At 49.8% G+C, this 26,624-nt stretch overlaps 1 protein-coding gene across 1 annotated transcript in view; it reads left to right on the top strand.

Moving 5' to 3' along the window:
• Positions 1-5,927: 5,927 nt before the first annotated feature.
• RBPMS (RNA binding protein, mRNA processing factor) overlaps positions 5,928-26,624 on the top strand; it is a 103,257-nt gene continuing 82,560 nt past the window's right edge. The window contains exon 1 of the mRNA XM_038759442.1: positions 5,928-6,141. Within this exon, the coding sequence (XP_038615370.1) occupies positions 6,076-6,141 (66 nt within the window). The 5' untranslated portion in view covers positions 5,928-6,075. The remainder of the gene's footprint in view (positions 6,142-26,624) is intronic.

Genomic DNA, 26,624 nt, shown 5'->3' with positions numbered 1-26,624 from the left:
CTTATTAAAATCACATCTCCAAGACACCTTCCCTAAGCCCTTATTTCCCTTTCTCCCTCTCCCTTCTGCTGCACCCTTACATTTGGATTTCTATCCTTATTCACCCTACTCTCAGCCACCCCAGCACTTATACACATATCCGTAATTCATTTTATTATTAATAATAATAATAATAATGGCATTTATTAAGCACTTACTATGTGCAAAGCACTGTTCTAAACGCTGGGGAGGTTACAAGGTGATCAGGTTGTCCCACGGGGGGCTCACAATCTTAATCCCCATTTTACCGATGAAGTAACTGAGGCACAGAGAAATTAAGTGACTTGCCCAAAGTCACACAGCTGACAACTGGCGGAGCCAGGATTTGAACCCATGACCTCTGACTCCAAAGCCCGCGCTCTTTCCACTGAGCCACGCTGCTTCTCTCATTTTAATGGCTGTCTCTCCCTCTAGACTGTCAGCTCCTTGTGGGCACAGATCATGTCTACCAACTCAAATGTGTTTTACTCTCCCAAGAGCTGGGTACAGTGCTCTGCAGACAGTAAGTGCTCAATAAATACAATCGAACTATCTTGTATGGTCCCTCCGTGCCCAGCAGCACATGCTGCGAGAGGGCTGGCAGGGAGAGTGGGTCAACAGCTCTGAGACCCCAACAGCAGCGCACACCACTGGGCCATCACCCATTGGGCAAGCCAAGACTGAGCCAAGGCTACTCAGAGTGGCTTAGTAAGGGCTGGGGGGCGGAAGTGACTGTGTATGTGGGCAGAAGGGATCTTTTCCATTTACTTGCAAAAATCAGGGGAAAAGCTACAAGAAACAAGAAGCTAAACAAAGAACACATGAAGATCTAAGCATATGTTCACGCACATGCACATGCAAACACACACACACACACACACACACACACACACACACACACACACACACACGCTCTCTCTCTCTCTCTTGCCCTTTTCACAAATGGGCAGGTCAGAGCAGAAGAATCCAGGAGCCCCAGAGCAGGGCACAGACACTGGGTGTGGTAGTTTCAGGGGCATCCCAGTGTCACCGAACTCGGTAGACCAGATCCCTGCTGGGAAGTAGTGTGGTCTAGTGGATAGAATAATAATAATAATTATAATGATGGCATTTTTTAAGCACTTACTATGTGCAAAGCACTGTTCTAAGCGCTGGGGGGATACAAGGTGATCAGTTTGTCCCACACGGGGCTTTCAGTCTTAATCCCCATTTTCCAGATAAGGGGACTGAGGCTCAGAGAAGTGAAGTGACTTGCCCAAGGTCACACAGCAGGCATGTGGTGGAGCCGGGATTCGAACCAGGATAGAACCCAGGATAGAACCCAGGTTTGGGAGTCAGAGGACCTGGATTCTAATCCCAGCTCCACCACAGGCCTGCTCTGTGACCTTGGGCAAGTCATTTAACCTTTCTGTGCCTCAATTCCCTCATCTGCAAAATGTTATTCTTAGACTATGAGCCCTATGTGGGACCTGATTACCTTGTATCTACCCCAGTACTTAGTATAGTGCTAAGCTCATCATTAACTACGTGGCTGAGTGACAAGAGCATGGGCTAGGGAATCAGAGGTCGTGGGTTCTAATCCCGGCTCCGCCACTTGTCAGCTGTGTGACTTTGGGCAAGTCACTTAACTTCTCTGTGCCTCAGTTACCTCATCTGTAAAATGGGGATGAAGACTGTGAGCTCCACATGGGACAACCTGATGACCTTGTATCTATCTACCCCAGCACTTAGAACACTGCTAAGCACATAGTAAGCACTTAACAATTACCATTATTATTATTATTATTATTACTATTAACAGGTACCACAATTATTCCCAGAATTGCTTGCGACTGTGGAATCAGCCCACAGCCACCAGGCCCGTGGAGAAAGGCGGCTCCTGAAGAGGTCCCTCCCCCATCAGCCTGCCAACTCCACCCAGCGCTGGGACCTGGACTCCTCGTGGTGTCTGTTTTTCTGGGCAATGACCGCTCTCCCTGTCATTCATTCATTCAATCTTATTATATTAATAATAATGATGGCATTTATTAAGCACTTACTATGTGCAAAGCACTGTTCTAAGTGCTGGGGAGGTTACAAGGTAATCAGGTTGTCCCATGTGGGGCTCACAGTCTTAATCCCCATTTTACAGATGAGAGAACTGAGGCACAGAGAAGTGAAGTGACTTGCCCAAAGTCACACAGCTGACAATTGGCAGAGCCGGAACTAGAACCCACAATCTCTGACTCCAAAGCCCAGACTCTTTCCACTGAGCCACGCTGTGCTTACCGGGTGCAGATCACTGTCTCAGGACCCTCACCCCACGGGGGCCGTATTGGGAGTGCTGTTGGTTGACGGTGAAGGAGCTGGGGAGAAAGAGTTGAAAGCCCACTCTGCCCACTTCATCCCCAAAGCCAGGACTCGGGGAAACCCGGTTCCGGTTAGTCCTGGAGAAGGACCCGGAGCAAGGAAGCAATACGTCCCCCAACCTGCTGGTCTCCTGCAGCCTGGGTCTGCCCCAAATGCCGTGCTGAGAGAGAGGTGGCGGCGGTGGCAGCGGCCGGCCGACAAGCAAGCAGCTGTCTGGAGCGCACATATCCTCCTCCCGGACTGACTGGCGCTGCTGGGGCATCGGGACTCGTCCTTCTGACAGCACAGGCCGGCCTGGACCGGACACACGGGCAGTTGTCCGGAGTGCACGCTTCCTCTGCGTGGACTGACTAGCACTGCTGGGGTGTCAGGACTCATCCTTCTGACAGAGCAGGCCAGCCTGGACCGAACATGCTGGCAGCACCGAGAGGTGGGTGCCGGGCATCATGTTGGCCGGGGCTCACCTCCTGAACACCAGGCCTGGCAGGGACGTAGCCTCCATGGTGCCACTGAAAACTCCATCAGAGTGTACTCTCCCAAGCACTTAGTACAGCGCTTTAAACAGTGCTTTGCACATTGTAAGCACTTAAAAAATACCATTATTGTTATTATTACAGCATTCTTCACACAGTAAGTGCTCAATAAATATCACTGACTGACTGATTGATTGACTGGTGGGAGGGTCAAGTGGAGATGCCATAAAGGTGGGGTCGAGAGTGCTGTAGTCTCTGCTCCCCTGGAAGCCTGGAAGAGAGGGTAGGGACAGGGGAGTGGAAGCAGGGAAATGGAAGCAGGGGAGCTGAGGGGGGGAATGGAGGCGAGGGGTCCTTCCACAAGAGCCCTGCCCCTTTCCCCACTCAGTCAATGGCAGTGAAGCAAGAGGCTGTTTCTCTCTTGGCACAGATGAACAGCTGGCAGTAAAGAGAAACAGCATTTCCCCTGCAACCCCCCTGCAAAATGTTTCCTGTGGCCTAGTGGGACGAGCATAGGCCTGGGATTCAGAGGACCTGGGTTTGAATCCATCCTCCACTACTTGCCTGTTGTGTGACCTTGGGCAAGCCTATCTTCTTTGGGCCTCAGTTTCTTCATCTGTAAAATGGGGAATCAATACCTGCTCTCCACCAGAAACTGTGAGCCCTTTGTGGGACAGGCACTGTGTTTGACTTGATTAATCTTGTTTCGTCCCTAGCATTTCATACAGTGTTTGGCACATGGTAAACTGTGTGCCCATTGTTGGGTAGGGACTGTCTCTGCTGCTGAATTGTACTTTCCAAGCATTTAGTACAGTGCTCTGCACACAGTAAGTGCTCAATAAATATGAATGAATGAATGAATAAACACTTAACCAATCAATCAATCGCATTTATTGAACCATTAACATGTGCAGAGAACTGTATTAAACACTTGGGAGACTGCACTATAATATACAATATAACATTCCCTGCCCACAACAAGCTTACAGTCTAGACCACACTAATAATAATAATAAGTAATTATTATTCCTTTCCTTCCCCAGCTCCCAAAGTCCCTCTATCTCACTTCCCCCATACCCTGGGTGAGGGACTCCTAGGCAACTGTGTGTGGGTCAGCCACCAGCCTGGCCTCCCTTCCCTTGCTCCCTCCCTCCCAGAATAAGGGCTGGGAGTGCCGCAAACATTTTTGTCCATAACTGAATATGCAGTTGCCTCCTTCTAGCAGTAATGTATTTCGGTACTTGTCTCCCCAGCAGCCTATAAGCTCCTTGAGGATAGGGACTGTGTCTACTAAGATTATTGTACTCTCCCAAGAACATATTACAGTGCTCTGCACAGAGCAAGTGCACAGATTAATTGATTAGAGAGACCCTACCCCTCCAACACCCCAAGTGAACTGTCTCCCTCCTCAGCTCAGTGGTAATGGGCTGGTCTGTTTTGGCTGCTGGGAGGAGTAGAGCTTTTGTGGACAGCAAGTGGACTCTCACTTGTACAAAACGGACCAAAGTTTCAGTGCCACTTGATGGAGTCCTGGAAGTGTGTGTGTGTGTGTGTGTGTGTGTGTGTGTGTGTGTGTGTGTGTGTTGGGAGTCCTGGAAGAGTGAGTGTGTGTGTGTGTGTGTGTGTGTGTGTGTGTGTTGGGAGTCCTGGAAGAGAGAGAGAGAGAGAGAGAGAGAGAGAGAGAGAGAGAGAGTGTGTGTGTGTGTGTGTGGTGTTAGAATGTGTGTATGAATTCTGAAGGCAGGGATTGTGCCTATCTCTATTTTAAAAAGAAGGCTTGGTTTGGGGGGAGGGTGTGCTGTGGGGCTTTTAATCAGGTCAGAAAGGGGCCAGTTCTCATGTGTCCAGGACCTTCTTCCCAGCACTGCCATCTCAGAGGCTCTAAGATGGACGAGAGCCCACTTCCCCCCTTCCCAGACAGCTTCCCCGTCTCCGCACAGGGCCGGCCTCTCTTCCTTCCTCCCCACCATCCTCATCCCCCCTCCTCAGCCAACCTCCCTCCTTTCCCCAGGGCTTTCCCTTCCATCCCTAGCCAGCTTCCTCCCTGCCACTGCCTCTCCCCTCGGGCCTCCCCCTCCCTGGCCAGCCTCCTTCCCCCCCCCCCCCGCCTCCCCTCTCCAGCCTCCTTCCCCCCCTCTGCCTCCCGTCTCCAGCCTCCCCGCCCGGCCCCCCGCGGTCAGGCAGCCTCCCTGCACAGCTCCGGGGGTCTCCAGGGTCTGGCATCGGGGGTCTCCCACCGGGACTCTCTCCTTGGGGGTCTGGAGGGGCGCCAAGCCTCTCGGGGAGGGAGAAGTAGCCTCCCAGCCGGTCCTGCGCCCTGCGCCCTGGTCCCACGGACTGGGCCGGGGCCACAGATCAGGCCTCCCTCCCGTCTCCCCGCCCAGCCAGCGCCCAGCCCCCGGAGGCAGGGCCGCCGGGTTCCTCCCTCCCTTCTCCTGGGGGCTGAGCCCGGCAGCTCCCCTCCAGGGGTCTGAAGGCGGGAGAGGTCTGCTTCCATCCAGTGCCTCCGCCCCGGCGAGGGCAGAGCGCCGAGCGCAGGGCGCAGGGCACGGGGCGCAGGGCACGGAGCGCAGGGCACGGAGCGCAGGGTACAGGGCACAGGGCACAGGGCAGGGGGCGGGGCGGGCCCTCCTTATCCCAGCAGCGGCAGCTCCTCTCCAACTCCTTTCCCTTTCTGGCCCTGATTCCCCGGGCAGCCCCCGCGCACCAAGCCGGGCAGGAGCGACTGGCCCGAGACCCCCTGTCACCTCCCGCCCCTTGGGGCTGGTGCTAGCCAGGGCCAGTTGCCCTGTATCTTTGAGACCCTCCCTCCCCCCTCCCCCCGCTCTCCGTCCTCCTCCTCCTTCCTTCCTCCCTCCCCGTTTCCTCTCCCTGGACTCCCGTTCCCGGCCCACGCTGCCCTGCCTAGTGTCCCGTCCCCCCCCCCCCCCCCTCCCCCCGCGCCAGCTCTTCCTGAGTCCTCCCAACTCCAGCTCCAGCCCCCAGGCCAGCCCCTAGCCCCAACTCCAGCCCCCAGCCCAGCCCCTAGCCCCAACTCCAGCCCCCAGCCCAGCTCCCAGCCCCCAGCCCCAACTCCAGCTCAGCCCCCAGCCCAGCCTCCAGCCTCAGCCCCGCGCCCAAACTCGGCCGGGCCGGGCCGCAGGCGACGCCCAGGCTTCGGGGGAGCCCCGGCGAGCAGGGACCCCCGAGCCCCGCCCCTGGCCGCAGCCCCGTGCCCGGGGGAAGCTCGAGGACCATGAACAGCAGCAGTAAAGGCGACAAGGAGGACAGTCCGAGCGAGGCCAGTCTCCAGGAGGAAGAGGTACCCTCCCACCCACCCATCTATCTACTTACCTACCTCCCACCCACCCATCTACCTACTTACCTACCCACCTACCTGTCCTGCGGGGCGCCCCGGGCGACGTGGGGAGGCCCCTCGGGCTCGTGCCCGGCCCGGGCCGGGGGCCGGGAACGATTGTATTACTTGTACATATCTATTCCATTTATTTTATTTTGTTAGTATGTTTGATTTTGTTCTCTGTCTCCCCCTTTTAGACTGTGAGCCCACTGTTGGGTAGGGACTGTCTCTAGATGTTGCCAACTTGGACTTCCCAAGCGCTTAGTCCAGTGCTCTGCACACAGTAAGCGCTCAATAAATACGATTGATTGATTGGGGAGGGGGTCGGCGTTGACCGGAGGGGCGGCTCGGGCGGGGGTGCCCGTTGTTTGGTCTCCGCGTTGCGAAACGGTCGGACTCCCCTTGGCCGGCCGTCTTCCCGGACCCAGTGGCCTGGGCGGGGGAAAGGGGGCGAGCGGGCCCCGTGGGATAATCGTCATCAGCATAATAATGGTATTTGTTAAGCGCTTGCTGTGTGCCAAGCCCTGTCCTAGGCGCTGGGGTAGATAAAAGGTCATCAGGTTGTCCCGCGTGGGGCTCACAGTCTTCATCCCCGTTTTCCAGATGAGGTCACTGAAGCACGGAGAAGGGGAGCGACTAGCGCTTAGTACAGTGCTCTGCACACAGTAAGCGCTCAATAAATACGATTGCTGATGATGACTAGCCCAAGGTCCCTCAGCAGACGAGTGGCGGAGGCGGGATTGGAACCCACGTCCTCCGGCTCTTGTCACTAAACCCCGCTGGTCCCCTGCCTCCGGGCGAGTCCGAGCTTTACGCGCCGCGGCTGGTGTCGGCGGGGTTTGGGCAAAATTCAAAACCAAAGTCCCGAGGGCGCAGTCAGTCGCCGGGCCAGGCCGCGCCCGGTTAACGACACCCGGCGGAGGAAACCCGGGGGAAACCCCCCGAGCCCAAGCTGCCCCGCGGGGCAAGGGGACTCCGGCCCCCCGAAAAAGGCTGGGCCCTCCTACCTCCGGCCCGGCCCGGCCCCCTTAAGAAGAGGGGGTGCGGAGGACCGGCCGCTAATGAACCCCGCTCCCCGCCAACACTAAGGTCGCTCCCCAGACGCTGAGACGGTAAAGCAGGATGTGGGTTCTAATCCCGACTCCGCCACGCGTCTGCTGTGGGACCTTGGGAAAGTCACTTCCCTTCTCCGTGCTTCAGTGACCTCATCTGTACAATGGGGGTGAAAATCGTGAGCCCCACGTGGGACAACCTGATCACCTTGCATCTATCCCAGCGGTTAGAACAGCGTTTGGCCTGTAGTAAGCGCCTAATAAGTACCACAATTATTCTTATTCTCATCATTAACTGAAGGGCCGATTCCAGGGGGCCTCTCCGAAATGTGGTTGATTGCTGGATTGATTAGGGGGGCGGATTCAGGCGGCCCCTGGGTGCCCACGTGTAGGGAGTTGACTCTTGGAGTGCGTGTAGAGGGAGAGGCCTTGAAGACTCTTTCCGGCCTACGTTTCGGGGCCCTGCCTCTCCCGACCAGCGAAGCGACGCCTGCCCCCGCATAATAATAATGATAATGGCATTTGTTAAGCGCTTACTATGTGCAAATCACTGTTCTAAGCGCTGGGGAGGATACAGGGTGATCAGGTTGTCCCACTTGGGATTCACAATCTTAATCCCCATTTTACAGATGAGGTAACTGAGGCCCAGAGAAGTTAAGTGACTTGCCCAAAGTCCCACAGCTGACAATTGGCGGAGCCTGGATTTGAACCCATGACCTCTGACTCCAAAGCCCGGGCTCTTTCCACTGAGCCACGCATGCCATGTGTGTGGGAAGTGAGAGGGTGGGCGCGGGGCCGGAGAGCCGGGGGGGGAAAGCCGCGTTCGCCGCCCGGCCCCGGATCAATCATCATTATCATCACAATCAATCAATCGTATTTATTTAGAGCTTACTGTGTGCAGAGCACTGTACTAATTGCTTGGGAAGTCCAAGTTGGCAACATATAGAGACAGTCCCTACCCAACAGTGGGCTCACAGTCTAAAAGGGGGAGACAGAGAACAAAACCAAACATACTAACAAAATAAAATAAATCGAATAGATATGTACAAGTAAAATAAATAAATAAATAAATAAATAGAGTAATAAATATGTACAAACATATATATACCCCGGATGCCTTTCTTGGCGGTCCCTAGCCGTCCATCCGGCCCTGGCCCTCTGCCCCCGGTTTGCACGGGGTCCCGGGCCGTCGCTGCCGCCCAGGGGCTACGCTACCCCTTCTCGGAAGAAGCTGCGTTTTGGCCGCGTTGGGGGGTTCGTGCGGGTCCCCGCCCCTGCTCCGGGGCCCGGACCCTGTGGAAAAACGCCCTCGGGGGGCTCTGCGCCCGGACCCAGGGACGGGCTTCTTCTAGCCGCCTGCGCGGGAATAATAATAATAATAATCAATCAATCAGTCGTACTTATTGAGCGCTTACTGTGTGCAGAGCACTGTACTAAGCGCTTGGGAAGTACAAGTTGGCAACATATAGAGACAGTCCCTACTCAACAGTGGGCTCACAGTGGAAACAGCCGGGGCTTGGGAGTCAGAGGTAGTGGGTTCTAATTCCACCTCCGCCACTTGTCGGCTGTGTGACTTTGAGCAAGTCACTTCACTTCTCTGGGCCTCAGTTACCTCATCTCTAAAATAACAGATACCATTATTATTATTTGTTCATTCATTCAATCGTATTCACTGAGCGCTTACTGTGTGCAGAGCACTGTACTGAGCGCTTGGGAAGTACAAATTGGCAACATATAGAGACGGTCCCTACTCAACAACGGGTCACAGTGTAGCACTGACTATGTGCCCTTCTAGACTGTGAGCCCACTGTTGGGTAGGGACCGTCTCTGTGTGTTGCCAGCTTGTACTTCCCAAGCGCTTAGTACAGTCCTCTGCACACAGTAAGTGCTCAATAAATACGATTGATTGATTGATTGATGTGCCAAGCACTGTTCTGAGCACTGGACTAGAGTACTGGGTAATCAGGTTGTCCCCCGTGGGGCTCACAGTCTTAGTGCTTGGCACATAGTAAGCACTTAACAAATACCATCATTATTATTATTAATCCCCATTTTACAGATGAGGTAACAGGCCCAGAGAAGTGAAGTGACTTGTCCAAGGTCCCACAGCACACAAGCGGAGGAGCCAGGATTGGAACCTAAACCCTTGCCCTTGTCATTAGGTCATGGTGCTTCTCTGCCGCTTCTCGGTCTTCCCCAATTTTGCTCCCAGGGAACTTGGCGGGGACAGGCCGGAAGAAAGGTGGGGGAGGGGGACGGCGTCCTAAGGCTGGCTTGGAACCTTCGGAGCACAGCAACTTTATTTCGTGAAATTAGAAGAGAAAAGACTTTCCCTTACTTCTTTCCCCTCCGCCCCCCTCCCCTATCTGCTACGGAACAAGGCCCCAGAATTAGCCCCCAGCCCCTGCCCTCCCCTGCTCCACTGCTTTGAAAACTTTGGATTCGAATCGTTCCGGAGGGCTGGCCTGCCACTGTGGCCTGCGGGTCTGGAGCGCAGGAATTCCGGCTCCCAAAGTTTTGCAAAGATAATCGGTGAGGCGGATCAGTCTCGGAAGTTTCAGGCTGCTTTTGCTCAGGCCTGAGTGGTGCCTAACTGGGGCCGGTTTCGCCCCGGGAATGGAGTGTGTGAAACCCCGATGTCCGAATCCCCCTGGTGGATGGGCAGATGGGCGAATGGTCGTGGGTGTGTGAATCGTGGGTGCTGATGCTGAGGTTTGCCTTCCCCGTGCCTGGCCCGCGCCAGTGACCCCTTGTACTCAGGAGTAAAGTTGATTGAAATGTCACGGTGAAGAGGGGATGGCCTGGTTTCACACCATCCACCTGGAAAATGTTCGATTGTCACTGCTAGAAAATTGTTTATTTCACAGGCTTCCAGAGTGGTGGAGGTGCTTTTGAAGCCCATAATGGAACGCACGTTTTCAGTGTTGTATTATTTTAGATGAGTTCCCATTTTATAACCAGGTTTTGTAGAGCTTTTTGATATAGCACGGAGCCAGGATCCTGGGGAATGTGTGAAAACTCCAGTTGGGACAGAGAATCTTTGCTGCCTTAAGGATTGAGTCTTCTTAAAACACTAAGCGGCGTCTCATTGGATTTGGGTATTTTGCGCTCTGTTCCCACATCCAAATAAAGGGCGGTTCATTTCATTTTCAAAGTGTCCCAAGACTGCAGGTGTTCCTTGGCATATTAGATTATGTGGGCATAGGCCCTGTGGTCTTTAAGAAACTAATCAATCAGTCAATGATGATGATGATTACTATTATTATTATTACTACTAATAATAGTAACGGTATTTGCTATGTGTCAGGCACTGTACTAAGTGTTGGGATGATACAGTCAATCGATCGAAAACATGACCAAACTAGAGACCTATCAAGTTGGCATGGAATCTGAGGTCCTGGAGGGTGCGGTGCCCAGTGCCCAGTGCCAGGACCTACAGATCTGACCTTTCCTGATGCTTCTCATGTGGACCTTCAGCTATTAGCATTCTGGGAAGTATTTGTATCAGAGCAAACAAATACCCATCAAACATTAATAAAAATCAATCTGAATTAAGACTGACACATAATTATTGGAAACTCCCATATGATCAAATATCATAAACCTAGGAGAGTTGAATGCTTCTTTTTCTGTCATAGTAGGGCATAGACAATGCACACTTTGCTTTTCAGTTGGTTTTTAAACTCAACTAAAGACTGTGTCCAACCTGATTATCTTGTATCTACCCCAGTGCTTAGAAAAGTGTCTGGCATATAGTAGGTGCTTAACAAATGACATGAAAAATAAAAATTGGGTAAATTCTGTAAATGATTTGGTACAGAGAGTGGTTACTTTCCAGCCAGGTTACAAAAAATAGGCTAACTGAATTATCTTGTGTGTGCCCTTTGCCTTTTGATTCTGTGAAAGGGAGGTTTTATTTGTGTTTCTTGCTCTGAACCTCACCTTAGAGTTAGAGCAGTGGTGGGAGAGAGTGGCGATCAATCGTTATTTATTAAGCACTTTTTAAAATTGTACTTGTTAATCCCTTAATATGTTCCAGGCACTGTTCTAAGCTCTGGGGTAGATACACGGTAATCATGTTGGTCATGGTCCATGTCCTTCAGAGAAGTTAAGTGATTTACTCAAAGTCACACAGCAGACTGGTGATGAAGCTGAGATTAGAACCCAGGTCCTCTGTCTCCAAAGCCTGTGCTTTCTCCACTAGGCCACACTGTTTCTCTAGTGTGCTCTGCCCACTTTGTGCAGTTAACTGTACCTTGTGTCTTCCCTTCCCTCCTAAAAAAGAAAACCCTCCTTAAACCCCATGACTCCAGGTATCACCCCTCCTCCCTTCTACGTTCCCTTCTCAAACTCCTTGAGTGAGTTAGCTACATCTGCTACCACCATTCATTCATTCAATCTTATTTATTGAACATTTATTCTCACCATTCATTCATTCAGTCGTATTTATTGAACATTTATTCTGTGCAGAGCACTGTACTAAGCACTTGGAAAGTACAATTCAGCAACAGAGACAATCCCTGCCCACAACAGGCTCACAGTTTAGACTTCCACTTCCTCCAATTCTTCCTTGACCCCCCTCCCAATCTATCTTCCACCCCCTTCGCTCCACAGAAACTGCTCTCTCGAAGGTCACCAATGATCTCCTCCTTGCCAAATCCAGTGGCTTCTACTCCATCATCCTCCTCCTCAATCTCTCAGCTGCCTTCGACACTGCTCACCACCTTCTTTTCCTGGAAACATTATCCAACCTTGGCTTCACTGACACTGGCCTCTCCTGGTTCTCCTATCCTTATGGCCACTCATTTTCAGTCTGTTTTGTGGGTTTCTCCTCTGCCTCCCACCCTCGGGGATCCGTTCTAGGTCCCCGTCTATTAAGCAGCTTGGCTTAGTGGAAAAAGCATGGGCTTCTGAGTCAGGGCGTGGGTTCTAATTCTAGCTCCACCGCTAGTCTGCTGTGTGACCTTGGGCAAATCACTTAACCTCTCTGTGCTCCAGTTACCTCATCTGTAAACTGGGGATTAATAATAATAATAATAATAATGGCATTTGTTAAGCACTTAATATGTACAAAGCACTGTTCTAAGTGCTGGGGGATATAAGGTAATCAGGTTGTCCCACATGGGGCTCACAGTCTTAATCCCCATTAAACTCCTTCCAAACTGCTTAAACCTATAATGGTTGCCCAAATACCTCCACATCAAATAGAAACTCTTTATCTTGGGCTTTAAAGCATTCAATTACCTTGCCTTGACCCAACCTTATGTCCCTGATTTTCTACTGCAACACAGCCTGCACACTTCACTCCTCAAATGCCAACCTACTCTCAGTACCTACATCTTGCCAAATGCTTGCCCACATCTTGCTTCTCTCTTGGAATGCTCTCCCTCTTTATAATGGACAGACGATCACCCTCTCCACCTTCAAAGCCTTATTAAAAGTACACCCCTTCCAAGAGTCCTTCCCCAACTAAGCCCCCAGTTACTCTTCTCCTATTCCCTTCTGTGTTGCCCTTGCTTATGAACTTTTCTACGTTTTTTCACCCCTCCCTCAGCCGCACAGTACTTATGTACGTATTCAGAATTTATTTATATTAATGTCTGCCTGCCCTTCTAGACTGTAAGCTCCTTGTCAGCAGGGAATGTGTTTTCTAACTCTGTTATGGTGTACTCTCCAAAGCACTTAACACAATGTTCTGCGCACAGTAAGCACTCAATAAATACAACTGATTGAGTGATACAGATCCAAGTGTAAGGGTGATGTTGAAGGAGAGGGAGTAGGGGAAATGAGGGTTTAGTCAGGGAAAGCATCTTGGAGATGTAAATTTAATAAGCCTTTGAAGGTGGGGAGAGCTGTGGTCTCTAGGAAATGAAAGTGGAAGGAGTTCCAAGCCAGAGAGGATGTGGGCAAGGGGTCGGTGGTGAGAGGAATGGGATCAAGGGACATTGAGTACGTTGGTGTTACATGAATGACGTGAATGTGCTTGGTTGTAATAGGAAATCAGTGAGGTAAGATAGGGGTGGGCAAGGTAACTGAGTGCATTCAAGTCGATGGTAAGGAGTTTCTGTTTGATGGTGGAAGTGGATGGGTAATCACTGGAGGTTCTTGACTGGGGAAGTGTTTTTTTAGAAAAATGATCCAGGCAGCAGAGTGAAGTTTGGACTAGAGTGGGGAGAGAGGGGAGTCAGGGAGGTTCAGTGAAAAGGCTAATAACAGTAGTCAAGCCAAAATATGGTAAGTATTTGGATCACTGTGGTAGCAGAGAAGCAGAGTGGCCTGATGGCTAGAGCATGGGACTGAGAGTCAGAAGGACCTGTGTTCTAATCCTGACTCTGCCACTTGTCTCTATACGACCTTGGGCAAGTCACAACTTCTCTGTGCTTCTGTTACCTCATCTGGAAAATGGGGATTAAGGCTGTGAGTCCCGTGTGGGACACAGACTGTGTCCAACCCGTTTACCTTTTATCTACTCCAGCACTTAGTATAGTACCTGGCACGTAGTCAGACCTTAATAAATACCACAATTATTACTATTAGCAGTTTGGAAGGAGAAGAAATGGAGGATTTTAGTGATTTTTTTGTGAAGATAGTGTTGTGTAAATACCTGTTCTCCCATCTATTTAGGCCATGTGTCCCATGTGGACAGGGATCATATCTGACTTGATTGTCATATATTTACCCCACTGCTTATTACAGTGTTTGGCACAAAGAAAGGGCTTAACAAGTATCATAATCATTATTATTAAATAGAGCCAACAGGATTTGGTGGCAGATTGAAGATGTGGCTTGAATGAGAGATGTTGAAGACCATGCCAGGCTGGCCAATAGGCCAGCCTGGTGCCCAGTGTGTTAAGGGGGTCTCAGGAGCTGCAGTCTGGTGCCCAGTTGATTTTGGGGGAGGGGGTGGAGAGGGAGGGGCCATCACCCAGGCAGCCGTGGGTTGGTTGCAGGCACCAGTCCAGCCTCACATGAACCATCAGTGTCTGCGGTAGCCCTTCCATGCTGTAACCTAATACTTAACACCCATGATGAAGAAGTTCCTGATGATGACCTGAGAATATCTCTGTTCTGTTCTGGAAAAGGTTGTGCGAATATGTTGGGATTGCATAAACCCTCATGTTTGTTTAACAGTATGAATGTGTAGCATGTTCTAAGTGTTGAAATGATTGCTTGAAAATGTGTTCAGATTGGGAACGCATCCCCCCACTCCCACACCATTTGTGTAAGAGTGTCTGTGTGTAGAGTGGTCATGTTTACATGAATTGCTTGAATTCATCCATTTAGTTGCAAGGTATCAGCAACTGAGGCTTGGGGGGTTAGGAAACCTAACAACCTTTCCTTCAGTGCCCTGTTGGGACTAAGAAGAATCTTAGGGGGCTGGAGCTAGCAGTTTAGAGGATCAAAGGAAATTTGTTTGAGAAAAGACCCCTCCTTCAAGCAAAGGGTTGCCTCCCTCAATCAAAAGACACCTCCCTCAATCAAACGGTTGTCTCCCACAATCAGATAGTAAAGTGTGAAACTTCAAAGGAGGTGATTGGTTGAGAATTTGCAATTCATTCATTCGTTCAGTCTTTATTGAGTTCCTACTGTGTGCAGAGCACTGTACTAAGTGCTTGGTAGAGTACAACAATAAACAGACACATTCCCTGCCCACAACGAGTTTACAGTCTAGTGGCTTCCAATCCAGGAGATAGACATTAATATAAGTGAATAAATTATAAATATGTACATAACGGTTGTGGGACTCTCAGGCTAGAAATACCTGTAGGGATGGTGATTTAATCACTATTTCTGAAATTCTAATGCATTAGATTTTGTTAAATTGGTACAAGGGCTCCATAAGCAAGTCTATTCAAACTTTCATTCATTCATTCAATCGTATTTATTCATCAATCGTATTTATTGAGCGCTTACTCTGTGCAGAGCACTGTACTAAGTGCTTGGGAAGTACAAATAGGCAATGTATAGAGAAGGTCCCTACCCAACAATGGACTCACAGTCTAGAAGGGGGAGAGAGACAACAAAACAAGTAGACAGGCATCAATAGCATCCAAATAGATAAATAGAATTATAGTTCTATACACATCATTAGTAAAATAAATAGAGTAATAAATGTGTACAAATATACACAAGTGCTGCGGGGCAGGGAAGGGGGTTGAGCAGAGGGAGGGAGTAGGAGCGATGGGGAGGGGAGGAGGAGCAGAGGAAGTGAGCCCATTGTTGGGTAGGGACCGTCACTGTATGTTGCCAACTTGTACTTCCCAAGCGCTTAGGACAGTGCTGTGCACACAGTAAGCACTCAATAAATACGATTGAGTGAATGAATGAATGAATGAATGAAAGAGGGCTCAGTCTGGGAAGGCCTCCTGGAGAAGGTGAGCTCTCAGTAGGACTTTGAAGGGGGGAAGAGAGGTAGTTTGGCAGATGTGTGGAGGGAGGCCAGAGGTAGGACGTGGGCCAGGGGTCGACGGCGGGACAGGTGAGAACGAGGTCCAGTGAGGAGTTAGTGGCGGCAGAGGAGCGGAGTGTGTGGGCTGGGCTGTAAGAAGGAGAGAAGGGAGGTGAGGTAGGAAGGGATGAGGTGATGGAGAGCTTTGAAGCCGAGAGTGAGGAGTTTTTGCTTGATTCGAAGGTTGATAGGCAACCACTGGAGATTTTTGAGGAGTGGAGTGACATGCCCAAAGCGCTAATCTGGGCAGCAGAGTGAAGTATAGACTGAAACGGGGAGAGACAGGAGGATGGGAGATCAGAAAGGAGGCTGATGCAGTAATCCAGTCAGGATAGGATGGGAGATTGAGCCAGCAAGGTAGCTGTTTGGATGGAGAGGAAAGGGCGGATCGTGGCGATGTTGTGGAGCTGAGACCGACAGGTTTTGGTGATGGATAGGATTTTTGGGGTGAATGAGAGAGCAAAGTCAAGGACGACTCCAAGGTTGCGGGACCTTGTGAGACAGGAAGGATGGTAGTGCCATCTACAGTGACAGGAAGGTCAGGGAGAGGACAGGGTTTGGGAGGGAAGATAAGGAGCTCAATCTTGGACATGTTGAGTTTTAGATGGTGGGCAGACATCCAGATGGAGATGTCTTGAAAGATATGATCCTGGAGGGCAGGAGAGAGAACAGGGGTGGAGATGTAGATTTGGGTGTCAATAACGATGGTATTTGTTAAGCGCTTACTATGTGCGAAGCATTGTTCTAAGCGCTGGGGGGATACGAGGTGATCAGGTTGTCCCACGTGGGGCACAAACTTCATCCCCATTTTACAGATGAGGTAACTGAGGCACAGAGCAGTGACATGACTTGCCCAAAGTCACATAGCTGGCAAGCGGTGGAGCTGGGATTAGAATCCATGACCTCTGACTCCCAAACCTGGGCACTTGCCACTGAGCCACTCTGCTTCTACTATCACCTTTATATCTGGCAGTATAAACATGATGGTTTGAACAAGGAAACTTGCCTTTATATGTTCACTATGCAACTAACTAAATGTATGGAGAAAAAAATGTAAGGGAAATGTGTTCCATTTTTGTATAATTTTGGATAAATTGGAATATTGATCTTTGGTAAAAAAATGTTTGGGATTAAGATAGTACTACGATTGGAAGGGAAAACTTGAAATGATAATTGAATCTGAAATTTTCCTCTTCTTAAACAGCTATTAAGAATTAACTAAAATAGGACTAGGCTGAGAAACTCAGTCATGAACCTTAAAGAGTTTGTTTAGTGGACAGCTATGCACATGGGAGAGATTTTATTGCTGAAACATCAAAAATTAAATGTATTGAAATGGGGTTTACCTGTTCATCTTCGCTTGTGACATTAATCTTTTGGTTCAAATGATCTTTATAAAATTCCTGCTCAAAATCCTGTCCTCCCCCTGACTTTCACATCACTATAGACGGCACCACCATTCATTCATTCATTCATTCAATCATATTTATTGAGCGCTTACTGTGTGCAGAGCACTGTACTAAGTGCTTGGGAAGTACAAGTTGGCAACGTAACATAACACCATCCTTCCTGTCTCACAATCCCGCAACCTTGGCGTTATCCTTGACTTCTCTCTCTCTCTCTCATTTGACCCACATATTAAATCCATCATTAAATCCTGTTGGTGCCACCTTCACAACATAGCTAAAATCCGCTCTTTCCTTTCCATCCAAACAGCTACCAGGTTAATACAATTACTCATCCTATCTCCTGAATTACTGCATCAGTCTCCTTGCTAACCTCCCAGCCTCCTGTCTCTCCCCACTCCAGTCCATACTTCACTGTGCTGCCTGGATCACTTTTCTTCGAAAACATTCAGGACATTTCTCCCCACTTCTCAAAAAATTCCAGTGGTTGCCCATCTACCTCCGCATCAAACAAAAACTCCTCACCTTTGGCTTTAAAGGACTCCATCTCCTTGCCCCTTTCTACCTTGCCTCGCTACTCTCCTGCTACACTCCTCTAAGGCTAACTTTCTCACTATGCCTCCATTTCATCTAATAATAATAATAATTACAGTATTTGTTAAGTGCTTACTATGTGCCAAGCACTGTACTAAGCCCTGGGGTGGACACAAGCAAATTGGGTTGGACTCACAATCTTAATGCCCATTTTACAAATGAGGTAATTGAGGCCCAGAGAAGTGAAGTGACTTGCCAAAGGCCACACAGCAGACATAGGATTAGAACCCATGACCTTCTGAGTCCCAGGCTCATGCTCTATCCACTACTGTAGACCATAGACCATTACCATGCTCCTTCTCTATCTCGCAACCTGATGGGTTGCCCACATCCTGCTTCTGGTCTGAAACACCCTCCCTCCTCAAATATGACAATGACTCTCCCCGCCGCAGGTCTTCCAAGAGGCCTTCCCTGACTAACTGACTGAGCCCCCTCCCCGCCACTTTCCTCTTCTCCCACTCCCTTCTGACTTGCTCTCTTTGCTCTTCCCCCCTCCAGTCCCTCGGCACTTATGTATATATCTGCAATTTATTTATATTAATGTCTGTCTTGCCCCCTCTAGACTGTAAGCTCTTTGTGGGCAGGGAATGTGTCTGTTTATATTTATATTGTACTCTTCTAAGCCCTTAATACAGTGCTCTACACACAGTAAGCGCTCAATAAATACGAATGAATTTTAAAAAACGAATGAATGGTTAAAACAATGCAAGCCCTGTATGTAGTCTACTGTAGCCAGGCTAATGGGGCCAGAAGCAGGTGAATGTTTGTCACTCTGTGGCACACACATATGTGAAAGAAAGGGCCTGGATGTTGACTTTTTCTTTGCAATTTGTTGCCTTAAGGGACTGGGGAGGATTTAGGCATTGTAACCCAAGGATTTGGAAAGCAACAAAAGGAAAATAATTGGAAAAATTGTTAAATTTTTAAGAATAATTTTGAAGAATGATTAAGAATAATTGATGGCTTAGGGGACAGAGAGCGGGCCTGGGAGTCAGACGATCCCGGCTCCACCACTTGTCTGTGTGTGACCTTGGGCAAATCACTTCACTTCTTTGCCTCAGTTAGCTCATCTGTAAAATGGGGGTTGAGACAGCCCCACATGGGGCAGGGACTGTGTCCAACTCGGTTTGTCTGTATCTGCCCCGGTGCTTAGTACAGTGCCTGGCACATAGTAAGCACTTAACAAATAACAGTATTATTATTATTATTATTATTATTATTATTATTATTATTATCATGGCTCAGTGGAAAGAGCCCAGGCTTTGGAGTCAGAGGTCATGGGTTCAAATCCCGGCCCCGCCAACTGTCAGCTGTGTGACTTTGGGCAAGTCACTTAACTTCTCTGGGCCTCAGTTCCCTCATCTGTAAAATGGGGATGAAGACTGTGAGCCCCCCGTGGGACAACCTGATCACCTTGTAACCCCCCAGCGCTTAGAACAGTGCTTTGCACATAGTAAGTGCTTAATAAATGCTATTATTATTATTATTATTATTATTATTATCCTGCTATGCTTGTCCTGAAGGTGTGTGGGGGGTTGGGGTTGGGGTTGGGGAAGGGCAGTGGAGGAAGCCATAGGGAGGGACTGGTCACTGGCCCCTCTGGGCAGCCCGTTCTCCGGCGACAGCCTCCCAAGGAGCTGTGGGGGTGCGGGCTGGCCTGTGGTGGGAGCAGCTCCCAGTTTCCTGGGTGCAAGCTGGAGGTGCTTTGGCTGTTTCTCTCTGCGGCCCCCGTGGCCTTGGAGAGGCCCAGAGGCAGTAGCGGTGGCAGCAGCACTGTGGGTGTGCGGAGTCCTGGCTGGTGACTGCCCTGAGACTGCCTGCTCCCCATCCACAGCTGCATCTTAATAATAATAATAATAATAATAATGGCATTTGTTAAGGGCTTACTATGTGCAAAGCACTGTTCTAAGCACTTGGGGGATACAATAATAATAATAATGTTGGTATTTGTTAAGCGCTTACTATGTGCCAAGCACTGTTCTAAGCGCTGGGGTAGATACAAGGTAATCAGGTTGTCCCACGTGGGGCTCACAGGCTTAATCCCCATTTTACAGATGTGGGAACTGAGGCCCAGAGAAGTTAAGTCCTTGCCCAAAGTCACACAGCTGACAAGTGGCAGAGCCGGGATTTGAACCCCTGACCTCTGACTCCAAAGCCCGGGCTCTTTCCACTGAGCCTCGAGTTGTCCCACGTGGGGCTCACAGTCTTAATCCCCATTTTACAGATGAGGTAACTGAGGCTCAGAGAAGTTAAGTGACTTGCCCAAGGTCACACAGCAGATATGTGGCCGAGTCAGGACTCAAACCCATGACCTCTGACTTCAAAGCCCGTGCTCTTTCCACTGAGACACGCTGCTTCCCTGGGGCATGGAGGGCTCACCCAGGAGCAGGGCCAGGAAAAGAAGAAGGACGAAGACTCACATGTGAAGCGGTGGGGGCTGGGAGTCAGAAGACCTGGGTTTTAATCTGACCTCTTCCCCTGGCCTGCTGGTTGACCAGGGGCAAGCATTCAACTTCTCTGTGCACCTCAGTTTCCTCTTCTGTGAAAGGGGATAAGCCCCTGTTCTTTCTTCTTCTTAGACTGAGGTTCCTGTTGGATAGGAATTGTCTCTGATCTGGTAGTCTTGTGTCTATATCAGTGCTTAGCACATAGTGAGCCTTAGGAAACACAACACTGTTCTTATTATTAGGCAGTGGGGCTAAACAGGGATTGAGTGTGAGCCTCATGTGTGATATGGACTGTGTCCAACCTAATGATCTTGTATCTACACCAGTGCTTAGTACAGCGCCTGGCACTTAGTAAGCCCTTAAATACCATTAAAAAAAATTACAGGTATGTACATAAGTATTGTGGGGCTGAGGGAGGGTGAATAAAGGATGCAAATCAAGTGCAAGGGCATATTTGTCCATTATAGATTGAACATTCTTCTCATCTTTAAAAAGTCCCTTGGAGCAGGCCAATTCCTTCTGAAAACATTTGCGAATCACTGGACTCCTCCCTCCCCCAGGATCTCTTCCAATCATTTTCATACATTCATTTGGAGCCATAGGTCATGGGTTCTCGATCAACACTCACTCCCTTGGTGACCTCATTCGCTCCCACGGCTTCAACTATTATCTCTACGCTGATGACACCCAAATCTACATCCCTGCCCCTGCTCTCCCTTCCTCCAGGCTCGCATCTCCTCCTGTCTTCAGGACATTTCCATCTGGATGTCTGCCTGCCACCTAAAACTCAACATGTCCAAGACAACTCCTTGTCTTCCCTCCCAAACCCTGCCCTCTCCCTGACTTTCCCATCACTGTTGACGGCACTACCATCCTTCCCGTCTCACAAGCCCACAACCTTGGTGTCATCCTCGACTCCGCTCTCTCGTCCACCCCTCACATTCAAGCCATCACCAAAACCTGCCGGTCTCAGCTCCGCAACATTGCCAAGATCTGCCCTTTCCTCTCCAGCCAAACCACTACCCTGCTCATTCAAACTCTCATCCTATCCCATCTGGACTACTGTATCAGCCTCCCCTCCGATCTCCCATCCCCTTGTCTCTTCCCACTTCAGTCCATACTTCACGCCGCTGCCCGGATTGTCTTTGTCCAGAAACGCTCTGAGCATGTTAGTCCCCTCCTCAAAAATCTCCAGTGGCTACCAATCAACCTACGCATCAGGCAGAAACTCCTCACCCTGGGCTTCAAGGCTGTCCATCACCTCGCCCCCTCCTCCCTCACCTCCCTTCTCTCCTTCTCCAGCCCAGCCCGCCCCCTCCGCTCCTCTGCTGCTAATCTCCTCACAGTGCCTCGTTCTCTGTTCTCTGCCTCGTTCTCACCTGTCCCACCATCGACCTCCAGCCCACATCACCCCCCTGGCCTGGAATGCCCTCCCTCCCCACATCTGCCAAGCTAGCTCTCTTCCTCCCTTCAAGGCCCTACTGAGAGCTCACCTCCTCCAGGAGGCCTTCCCAGACTGAGTCCCCTCCTTCCTCTCCCCCTCCTCCCCCTCCTCCCCCTCTCCATCCCCCCCCCCCCGCCTTACCTCCTTCCCTCACCCACAGCACCTGTATATATGCATATATGTTTGTACGTATTTATTACTCTATTTATTTATTTATTTATTTATTCATTTATTTATTTATTTAACTTGTACATATCTATTCTCTCGATAGATAGAGGAGCTGCGTGGCTCGGTGGAAAGAGCCCGGGCTTTGGAGTCAGAGGTCAAGGGTTCGAATCCCGGCTCTGCCAACTGTCAGCTGTGTGACTTTGGGCAAGTCACTTCACTTCTCTGGGCCTCAGTTCCCTCATCTGGAAAATGGGGATGAAGACTGAGCCCCCCGTGGGACAACCTGATCACCTTGTAACCTCCCCAGTGCTTAGAACAGTGCTTTGCACATACTAAACGCTTAATAAATTCCATTGTTATTATTATTATTCTATTTATTTTATTTTGTTAACATGTTTGGTTTTGTTCTCTGTCTCCCCCTTCTAGACTGTGAGCCTGCTGTTGGGTAGGGACCGTCTCTATATGTTGCCAACTTGTACTTACTTCCCAAGCGCTTAGTACAGTGCTCTGCACACAGTAAGCGCTCAGTAAATACAATTGATTGATTTAGAGTTGGAAGCTGGGGGCATTTTTTCTCTCTCCTACATGCAGACAGTATCCCTCCCTCCCCCCTCCCTGCCTCCTCCTCCCCCTGGGCCATCCTTTGAGGCCTGAAGTGATCACCCTTACCGGCAGTGGTGTTTGTTATTGTTTAATGACAGGAAATGGTCCTCTGGGTGACAAAAGAAAGACCCACCAATGCTCACCCTGAGCCCCGGGGCCCAGCAGCAGAGATTCTTTGTTGTAGTGAGGCCCTGCAGAGACCCCAACAATCCCCCCCACCCCCACTATTGCCCAGCCAAGGGGGAGTGGGGGTGGGGAGGGGGTGGTAGATGGGGAAAAGGAAACTTCCGTATTGGGAAAAGCAGGAACAACCCTTCCCCTCCCCTACTCCTTGCAGCTCTTCAGATGATTTACATCTTCCTACCTGACCTCAAAAGAAGGTGGCTTGAGGGGGTTTCTTTTTTGAGTTTCTTCAGTTTTTGTGCTCATTTAACATGCTCAAAGTCTTTGAGGGTGTTGTTTTCCACACAAATCATAGTAACTGTAGTGTCTATTAAGCACTTACTATGGGCCAAGTGCTGGGGTAGATACAAGATAGTTGGGTCGGACACAGTCCCGGTTCCACATGGGATGCACTGTCTGTGTAGGTCAGAGAACAGATTAAATCCTCATTTTACAGATGAGGAAACTGAGGGCTGGAGAATAAGTGACCTGCCCGAGGTCACAAAGCAGGCCAAGGGCAGAGCCAAGATGAGACTCCAGGTCCCCTGACCCACAGATCTGAGCTTTTTGTAATACCCTACTCCTAAACTACTTCTGGTTATTCATTCATTCATTCATTCAATCTTGTTTATTGAGAACTTACTGTGTGCATAGCACTGTACTGAGTGCTTGAGCAGTACAAACTGACAACATAGAGATGGTCCCTACCCAACAATGGGCTCACAGTCTAGAAGGGGGAGACAGGCAACAAAACAGAACAAATAGACAGGTGTCAATACCGTCAAAATACATAGAATTGTAGCTATATACACATCATTGATAAAATAGAGTAATACATATGTACAAATATACACAAGTGCTGTGGGGAGGGGAAGAGGGTAGGGTAGAGGGAAGGAGGGGGCGATGAGGGGAGGAGTAGGGGAGAAAAAATGGGGGGGCTCATCTGGGAAGGCCTCCTGGAGGAGGTGAGCTCTCAACAGGGCTTTGAAGAGAGGAAGAGACCTAGTTTGGCAGATGTGTGGAGGGAGGGCATTCCAGGCCAGAGGTAGGATGTGGGCCAGGGGTCGACGACAGGACAGGCAAGAACCGAGGCACAGTGAGGAGGTTAATGGCAGAGGAGCAGAGGGTGTGGGCTGGGCTGTAGAAGGAGAGAAGGGAGGTGAGGTAGGAAGGGGCGAGGGGATGGAGAGCTTTGAAGCCGAGAGTGAGGGGTTTTTGCTTGATTCAGAGCTTGATAGGCAACCACTGGAGATTTTTGAGGAGAGGAATGACATGCCCAGAGCATTTCTGTAGAAAGATAATCCAGGCAGCAGAGTGAAGTATAGACTGAAGAGGGGAGAGACAGGAGGATGGAAGATCAGAGAGGAGGCTAATCCAGTCAGGATAGGACGAGATGGATGGTTCACTTTATGAGAAGTATTATAATGAGAAATTTCCAATTTAAAAAATATCATTTTAGGTGGTCTTTCAGTATTATACTCTCCCAGAGTCTGCACACAGTAAGTGCTCAATAAATACTACTGATGATTGATCTAAGAAGAAGCAGCAGTGTGTCCTAGGGAAAGAGCATGGGCCTGGGAGTCAGAGGACCTGGGTTCTAATCAATCAATCAATCAATCATCAATCAATCAATCAATCGTATTTATTGAGCGCTTACTATGTGCAGAGCACTGTACTAAGCGCTTGGGAAATACAAATTGGCATCACATAGAGACAGTCCCTACCCAACAGTGGGCTCACAGTCTAAAAGGGGGAGACAGAGAACAGAACAAAACATACCAACAAAATAAAATAAGTAGGATAGAAATGTACAAGCAAAATAAATAAATAAATAAATAAATAAATAGAGTAATAAATATGTACAACCATATATACATATATACAGGTGCTGTGCGGAAGGGAAGGAGGTAAGACGGGGGGATGGAGAGGGGGACGAGGGGGAGAGGAAAGAAGGGGCTCAGTCTGGGAAGGCCTCCTGGAGGAGGTGAGCTCTCAGCAGGGCCTTGAAGGGAGGAAGAGAGCTAGCTTGGCGGATGGGCAGAGGGAGGGCATTCCAGGCCCGGGGGATGACGTGGGCCAGGGGTCGATGGCGGGACAGGCGAGAGCAAGGTACAGTGAGGAGATTAGTGGTGGAGGAGCGGAGGGTGCGGGCTGGGCAGTAGAAGGAGAGAAGGGAGGTGAGGTAGGAGGGGGCGAGGTGATGGACAGTCTTGAAGCCCAGGGTGAGGAGTTTCTGCCTGATGCGCAGATTGATCGGTAGCCATTGGAGGTTTTTGAGGAGGGGAGTAATATGTCCAGAGCGTTTCTGGACAAAGATAATCCGGGCAGCAGCATGAAGTATGGATTGAAGTGGAGAGAGACATGAGGATGGGAGATCAGAGAGACGGCTGGTGCAGTAGTCCAGACGGGATAGGATGAGAGCTTGAATGAGCAGGGTAGCGGTTTGGATGGAGAGGAAAGGGCGGATCTTGGCAATGTTGCGGAGCTGAGACCGGCAGGTTTTGGTGACGGCTTGGATGTGAGGGGTGAATGAGAGAGCGGAGTCGAGGATGACACCAAGGTTGCGGGCTTGTGAGACGGGAAGGATGGTAGTGCCGTCAACAGAGATGGGAAAGTCAGGGAGAGGACAAGGTTTGGGAGGGAAGACAAGGAGCTCAGTCTTCGACATGTTGAGCTTTAGGTGGCGGGCGGACATCCAGATGGAGATGTCCTGAAGGCAGGAGGAGATGCGAGTCTGGAGGGAGGGGGAGAGAGCAGGGGCAGAGATGTAGATCTGGGTGTCATCAGCGTAGAGATGATAGTTGAAGCCATGGGAGCGAATGAGGTCACCAAGGGAGTGAGTGTAGATTGAGAACAGAAGGGGACCAAGCACTGAACCTTGGGGAACCCCCACAGTAAGAGGATGGGAGGGGGAGGAGGAGCCTGCAAAAGAGACTGAGAAAGAACGACCGGAGAGATAAGAGGAGAACCAGGAGAGGACGGAGTCTGTGAAGGCAAGGTCAGATAACGTGTTGAGGAGAAGGGGGTGGTCCACAGTGTCAAAGGCAGCTGAGAGGTCGAGGAGGATTAGGACAGAGTATGAGCCGTTGGATTTGGCAAGCAGGAGGTCATTGGTGACCTTTGAGAGCGCAGTTTCCGTGGAATGAAGGGGACGGAAGCCAGACTGGAGGGGGTCGAGGAGAGAGTTGTTGTTGAGGAATTCTAGGCAGCGCGTGTAGACAACTCGTTCAAGGAGTTTGGAAAGGAATGGTAGGAGGGATATGGGACGATAACTAGAAGGTGAGGTGGGGTCAAGAGAGGGTTTTTTTAGGATGGGAGAGACATGGGCATGTTTGAAGGCAGAGGGGAAGGAACCAGTGGAGAGTGAGCGGTTGAAGATGGAAGTTAAGGAGGGGAGAAGGGATGGAGCGAGAGATTTCATAAGATGAGAGGGAATGGGGTCAGAAGCACAGGTGGCCGGAGTAGCACTTGAGAGGAGGGAGGAGAGTTCCTCCCTGGGTTCTAATCAATCAATCAATCAATCATATTTATTGAGCGCTTACTGTGTGCACAGCACTGGACTAAGTGCTTGGGAAGTACAAGTTGGCAACATATAGAGACAGTCCCTACCCAACAGTGGGCTCACAGTCTAAAAGGGGGAGACAGAGAACAAAACCAAACATACTAACAAAATAAAATAAATAGAATAGATATGTACAAGTAAAATAAATAAATAAATAGAGTAATAAATATGTACAAATATGTAATCCTGGCTCTGCTGTGCATATAGCTATAATTTTATTTATTCTGATGGTTTTGACACCTGTCTACATCTTTTGTTTTGTTTTCTGTATCCCCCTTCTAGACTGCGAGCCCGTTGTTGGGTAGGGACCATATCTATATGTTGCCGATTTGTAGTAATAATAATAATGATGGCATTTATTAAGCACTTACTATGCACAAAGCACTGTTCTAATTCCTGGAGAGGTTACAAAGTGATCAGGTTGTCCCACAGGGGGCTCACAGTCTTAATCCCATTTTACAGATGAGGTAACTGAGGCACAGAGAAGTTAAGTCACTTGCCCAAGTCACAGAGCTGACAACTGGTGGAGCCAGGATTTGAACCCATGAACTCTGACTCCA

This window comes from Tachyglossus aculeatus, chromosome 17, assembly GCF_015852505.1.
Source record: "Tachyglossus aculeatus isolate mTacAcu1 chromosome 17, mTacAcu1.pri, whole genome shotgun sequence".
NCBI classification, from domain to species: domain Eukaryota; kingdom Metazoa; phylum Chordata; class Mammalia; order Monotremata; family Tachyglossidae; genus Tachyglossus; species Tachyglossus aculeatus.
The sequence above is the reverse complement of the archived record's forward strand: the minus strand, read 5'-3'. Positions and strand labels throughout refer to the sequence as shown.